Raw genomic sequence first — 6339 nt, 5'->3', positions numbered from 1 at the left:
TGAAATAATGATAATGTCCATGGTCAAAGGGAAATAACTCTTTGGGTGGGTGCGCTACCACTCAAAGGTCAACTGACCAATCAGAATTGCCCGTTTACTTTGGGCTGTATGCTGTTCGAAAATAAATGAAGACCTGACATATCTCTCGCTGTTTTCATTTTGCATATTGTTGTATTAAATACACAACCCGGAAGTGATGGGTTTTGATTAAGCCTAATGGCACAGTGTAAAAGTGACTATATTTGCATGTATTATTTCCATTATAAAAATAGGCTTTTCTTGCAAAAACTTGTAAATTCAATAGAAATAGTAATTTTTGTATAATATGTATGAAGGTTGTTTATGCAAGTAGTATTCTAGATACTCCATTCCTGTTACAGGTGTGTATTATAATTATTGTAGACATCTTGAATGTTGAGACGTATCAGCAGTAGCTTTCATGCAGTATTGTGTTGTTGTTAAACAGTTACATTGAAGTTCACAAGTTGCTTTAAGTAAATATACCCGGTAGGTCATTATATTTCCAGGTGAAGTGTCACTAGGTAAACTATTTCTGATATGTGTTCAGATGCATTCCGTTGCGCATTGTGATTGAGACTTTGGGCTGTATGCCGTTGGAAAATAAATGAAGACCCGACATTCTCTCTCTGTCTCTCTCTGTGTGTTTTAGGTTATATTGTTGTGTGGCTAACACATACATTGTAAATGGTGAATTATTGTTTGGTTTATTTAAGGGTATCTTGCTATTCCTTCACCTGCTTCATAAAAATTGTAGTTAAATCAGTACGAGCAGACTTGCGTGTTACTAAAACTCTACATTTGGAAACTGTCTGAGACAGTGTCTCACTTTATTGAGAAAAGGTCAGTATCGACACTTGTTCTCCCGTGATTAAGACTATTGATTCAAAATGAATTCTAGAACTTGCCGTTCCCAGTGAAATCGTGTTCTTTTCATACTGATGTCTTTAGCAACAATCGCCAGGGTGTCCGGACTAATATGGTTTGTTTGAGACCGCACTCAGCAATATACCAGCTATATGGCGGCGGTCTGTTAAAAATCGATTCTGGACCAGACAATCCAGTGATTGACATCATGAGCATCGATCCACGCAAATGGGATTCGATGACATGCATCAACCAAGTCAGCGAGCATAACCACCCGATCACGTACAAATTATTTACAGATTTGTCTAGAGGTTGACCAGTGGTCACTTACAGTAGGTGAGGTCAGGTGGGGTGGGGTGGGGTGGGGTGGGGTTCGGTTGGGTTGGGCGAGGTGAGGTTGGGTGAGGTGAGGTAGATGAGGTGAGGTGGGGTGAGGTGAAATGAGGTTAAGCGTCGCGTTCAAGATTATTGCATTTATATCGCGACGTGTGTGTGTGTACTTGTACTGGTCCGGACTGATGCCGAGTTTATAGTGCTAGTCCTTGCTTTAGCCCCTTAATGCCGAACGCCAGACAGGGTAACAACAAGTACCATCATTTAACGTCCTTTGATATGACGCGGCCGGGGATCGAACCCCCGACCTTCTGCTCTCAGGGAGGACGCTCTACCACTACAGACCACAAGAATAAGGAGGCAGTCCAAAGACAGAAGGCCATTTTGCTTGAATTGAACTTAGCTAGGTTGACATGGGAATGTAAGTAGGTATTGGTGAAACATGTGGGTATCGACCCAAGGGTGGGCTTTGTTTTACGCGCAGTTCCCATGCATGTAGTAGACATGCGCAGACATGTGATCGAGCTACCATACAACACTGGCCTGATTGATTCAATGCACACCCCGGCATCGTTTAACGTGACTTCCTCTCTCTCTCTCTCTCTCTCTCTCTCTCACACACACACACAAACATAAAGACAAGCCCCCCCCCCCCCCCCCCCCCCCAACACACACACACACACACACACACACTAACATGCACACAGAGACACATATATGCACACACACACACACACGTACACAGACATAAAGACAGCCCCCTTCTCCTCCTCCTCCTCCTCCTCCTCCGACACACACACACACACACACACACATGTGAAGACTGGTGTGCGCAGTGAAGGCTGGGTGAACAACACAGGTATCGTTTACAGGCATCAAGTGTTTAGTAGTTCATATAAAAAATATACAAACATCCACATTACATTAAACAACCATGGAATAAAACAATCATGAATCTGGAGAATGTAAAATGTAACACGATAGATCACTGTTCCTGTTATCATAGACAAAATTTTCATTGCATGGAATACAATACAACAATGATAATATACCGAATTCAAAGGGGAATTCAATTGTCAGACGTCCATGTTCCATCGTACCGCCCAATTGCAATAAATGATCCAAATATATTGAACAGCTGGGGTTTTCCTATGGTTACATCCCCTTAGAGGTGTCCTCCCTTGGCAGTCGTCTACAGTGTCGTAGCTACGGTAACAACTTCGACTACGTGCACTTTTAATAAAAAAAGCTCAAATACTTGACACACTGTTTTTCGTGATGTAAAAGCCAAGGCTCTCATTAAATTCACATCAATTTAACACTGCCCTTATTAGAGACATGCACTTATCAGATGTTCTGTTTATTTTATAATACGTAATGCTACTCGCAGTAGCTGACCCGGCCCTTAACCTCTGTCATTTCAAAACCTTACCCTGGTCCTTATGTTAATACTTTTGTTTGTTGTTTAATGCTGCACTCAACAATACTCCAGCTATAAGACGGCGATCTGTAAATAATCAAAAGTGGACCCGACAATCCAGTGATTGATATCATGAGCATCGACCTACCAAGTCAGTGAGCCTGATCACCCGACCCCGTTACTCGCCTCTTACGACAAGCATAGTCGACTTGTACGGCAAGCATTGGCAAGCATTCTACCCCGGAATTCCATGGGTCTTATGTTAATAATAGAGGACTGCTTCTAATAGAGGAAATGCGGTATTTGAAATTTTGCCCTATGGCTCGTGATGACAACAGCACCCAGTTCTTGTCAGATCGACAGCCTACACAGGCGATGAATGTTTCTGTGGTCAACCAAGAGGACAGTTCAACTTGATTGGAAGCTCCGAAACCGCCATTTGGGCACATGCATGTCTCCACTCACAACTATGTATGTTACTATGGGTTAGACGTTATCCAGACTTCCAGAGCAGAACAGCCACCTGGCCTAAGTAGAAGTAGATGAAGTGCTTGGTTTCGTGGGTGACGTAGCTGCCAAAGTTGCGGCCGACGACGCAGTGCCAGGTTGGGTTGTACTTCTTGTCGAACTCCTTCTTGATGAAGGCGGCGATGTCCTTCTCGATGTTGTACTTCTCCATGGCCATCGTGGCACAGTCTACGGCGTCCTGCTGTAGTTCCTCGCCCATGTCGGCGTTCTTGATCATTGCCTTTTGTTCACACATGCTGCAACGGCAATAACAAGGGAAAATAAGATTTGTCTGTTTGTCTGTTATTTAACGCCGCACATTCAACACTTCCTCCTTCTTAAAATGCACGAATGCCGCAGCCAGTAATATTCCAGCTATATGAGTGCGGTCTGTAAATAATCGAGTCTGGACCAGACAATCCAGTGATTGACATCATGAGCATCGATCCACGCAATTGGGATTCGATGACATGCATCAACCAAGTCAGCGAGCCTAACCACCCGATCCCGTTAGTCGCCTTTTACGACAAGCATTGTCGCCTTTTACGGCAAGCATGGGTTGCTGAAGACCTATTCTATCCCGGATCTTCACGGGTCGGAAAAATAAGAAGTGTTGCGATAAGAGTAGCACTTAAACCTTGTCGAAGGAAACTCCAATAACTTGATAAATCACGAAGACATGAAACCTTTCTGGATTACAACTTCTTTTTTGTGCGTGAGGAAGTTTCAGGGCATCTTTTATTCTTTTCGTGAAAGGGCAACAGGTCTACCTGAGTTATAAATGATGTCAGCTTTTTTTTGTTTTTATTAAAAAAAATCATTATAAAATGTTTTCACATCAATGAAAATTGGACGTTGGTCATGTCAAACTATTGTTTGTCCAAATATGTGTCAAAAGACTGATGGTAGAGGTGTTTAGGAAGCATTTTTAAAAAACCCAAACAATTTAACACAAGGAAGTTTTGTTTATTGATTTGGTTTTTCTTGAAACTAGCAAGTGTCAAAAAGAAAAAAATGGTATTTGTAGACCATTTGAACATGTCAATTCCGTAATGTCACAATTTGACATGTGCAGTGAGTCCCACAAACTAATTAACATTTTGTTTATATAAATGATGTAAGTGGATGATTGAAAATGAAAATTAAGTTGATAAGGTAAATTGATAATGTAAGTTGATAATGTGAGCTGACAATGCAAATTGAAAATGTAAATTTATAATATAAACTGACAATGTTAGTTGAAAATGTGAATGGATGATATAAGTTGATAATGTAAATTGATGATGTAAGTTGATAATGTAAATTGATGAGGCATGTTGATAATGTGAGTGGATGATGTAATTTCTTTTGCTGTAGAATATGTTTAATCTTATTTCTTCTTAAATTTTCATTCTTTCGAAAAAATCACTTCTAACTAAGCCCTAAAACAAGGACGCATCCTGAGCACCCGTTCCACGTCTACTTGTGTGCACGTATACTGCATGTGTCGAACGTTAAGACGGTCACTCCCTCCCGGTAAAGAAACATGCATGTCACATCGTTACGTGGGCGTTGTTCAAATCCATGCTCGCACCTGTAGTCAGGCGGCAACTATTAGTTGTGGCACGGTAACCGTGTTCGTTAGGCCATGAGTTAAATGAATGTAAATGTTGTGTAATGTTCCAGACAATGACGCTCCTTTCATGCCCTTATTCACACGCTTCACTTAAAGGCAGGCACAGCTGATCTGAAAAGGCAGGTTTGAAAGAAGACTCTCTCCACCATGACAAAAAACAGTCGTAAGTCTTCTTACGTGCGTGTTAAACTGGCGTAACCTAGAAATACTGAATTGGGGTTTCATAAAGCTAGTGTTATATGTTGAAACACATCGACTGCATCATCGAGAGGTACCGCCTTTTACGACACGTGGCATGTTCTTTTTTTGATAAAGAGTGATATGAACAACAAACCCAGCGTCACCATGTCATACCACCTTACCTTAATGTTTAATTGTTCAAGATACTTCACCAAGGGTGGGGTTTAAGGTGAGATTGCCGACATCAACGATATCAGCAAATCCTCCTTCATGCCATGCAATGACAGGTTATCATAGTAATATGAAAGAATCGGATGTTTTAACGTCTTTTGAGTATACACCTTTATGTCTATATCGGGACAAAAATATGTAAATATTCACATGAATATATATACTTACATTGCAAATTCCAAAATTTCCCTGATGACACCAAGATGATATTAAACTGATCTCAATCGATACTGAAAACATGTTACGCAGCTAACCCTTATCAACAAATGTGTTGTTGAGAGAAGCTGCACTCTGATTGGCTGATCCTGACAGTTACTTTAGGCGATTTTAACATCCCGTCATGCTTTAGGCATAACCTGCAATATGCCTGCATGTTGTTGCAACATGTTGAAACACAACCATTCACATCACATGTAGGTCATGAGATGAACATTGGGTAGAATGTTACAAGAGTACATTCTCACAAAGACAGTTTCAAAATACAAAAGGACAGGCGTTTTTTAATTCAACTGACGCTAACTAAAACCAACCGGCCGACCAAGAGGATAAAAGCAGAAGAATAAAGAGTTTCTAACCGCTGTAGCGTAACTATGCGACATTGTTAGTATATGGCAGGGCGATATGTTCCAACCGTTAAAAGGGGTTAGAAGAAGACCGGCCGGTCTTATCATCGCGATCTTTTTAAACTGCTTTACACTGGGTAGACCATCGGCTGACGGGCGGACCTCTTCTCATGGGGTAGAAAAATCCTGGGACATCCTCTAGCCCCGGTCTTGTGCTAACATACGGCGCTTCAAGCTCCTTTCCAGCGCGTGACACCTTCGTTACACTCTCGGTAACATCGCTGCCACGTGTGGGCGCGGCCATTTCAAGAATCTTGAAATTTGTCCCCTAACCCCATATGTAGTAACGTTTATACCTTTGTTTATATCTTTGGGAATGCCATCATATTTCATTTTGAAAAGGTTTACGACTGACCATGTTTTCCAGATGAATTTACTTTGTTCTTTTAATAATCAGATTGGTTCGAGATTGCAGACTAACGGAAAATCAACCAACTTCTCCCTTACATTCTTACTATATCAATTAAAGATGATACTTTTAATTAAATACAAATTTAAATTGACAAACAAAGAAAGTAATTCATCAGCGGTAAGTGTATTCGGCG

General features: G+C 41.1%; 1 protein-coding gene across 1 annotated transcript; it reads right to left on the bottom strand.

Moving 5' to 3' along the window:
* Positions 1-2080: 2080 nt before the first annotated feature.
* Positions 2081-5450, bottom strand: LOC139473864 (dynein light chain 2, cytoplasmic-like). The gene is made up of 2 exons (XM_071256646.1): positions 5340-5450; positions 2081-3402 (listed from the first exon to the last, which is right to left on the bottom strand). Exon 2 carries the CDS (start codon positions 3399-3401, stop codon positions 3132-3134), a length of 270 nt encoding a protein of 89 aa, XP_071112747.1. The 5' UTR covers position 3402; positions 5340-5450; the 3' UTR covers positions 2081-3131.
* Positions 5451-6339: the final 889 nt, after the last annotated feature.

Source organism: Haliotis cracherodii, unplaced genomic scaffold (assembly GCF_022045235.1).
Source record: "Haliotis cracherodii isolate W230 unplaced genomic scaffold, xgHalCrac1.p SCAF_3, whole genome shotgun sequence".
Taxonomy (NCBI): domain Eukaryota; kingdom Metazoa; phylum Mollusca; class Gastropoda; order Lepetellida; family Haliotidae; genus Haliotis; species Haliotis cracherodii.
Note: the sequence above shows the minus strand (reverse complement) of the source record. Positions and strands in the feature narration are given on the sequence as shown.

What these genes read in the sequence shown, in the direction of transcription:
- LOC139473864 (XM_071256646.1), bottom strand. Translation starts at nt 3,401, where the DNA reads ATGTGTGAACAAAAGGCAATGATCAAGAACGCCGACATGGGCGAGGAA.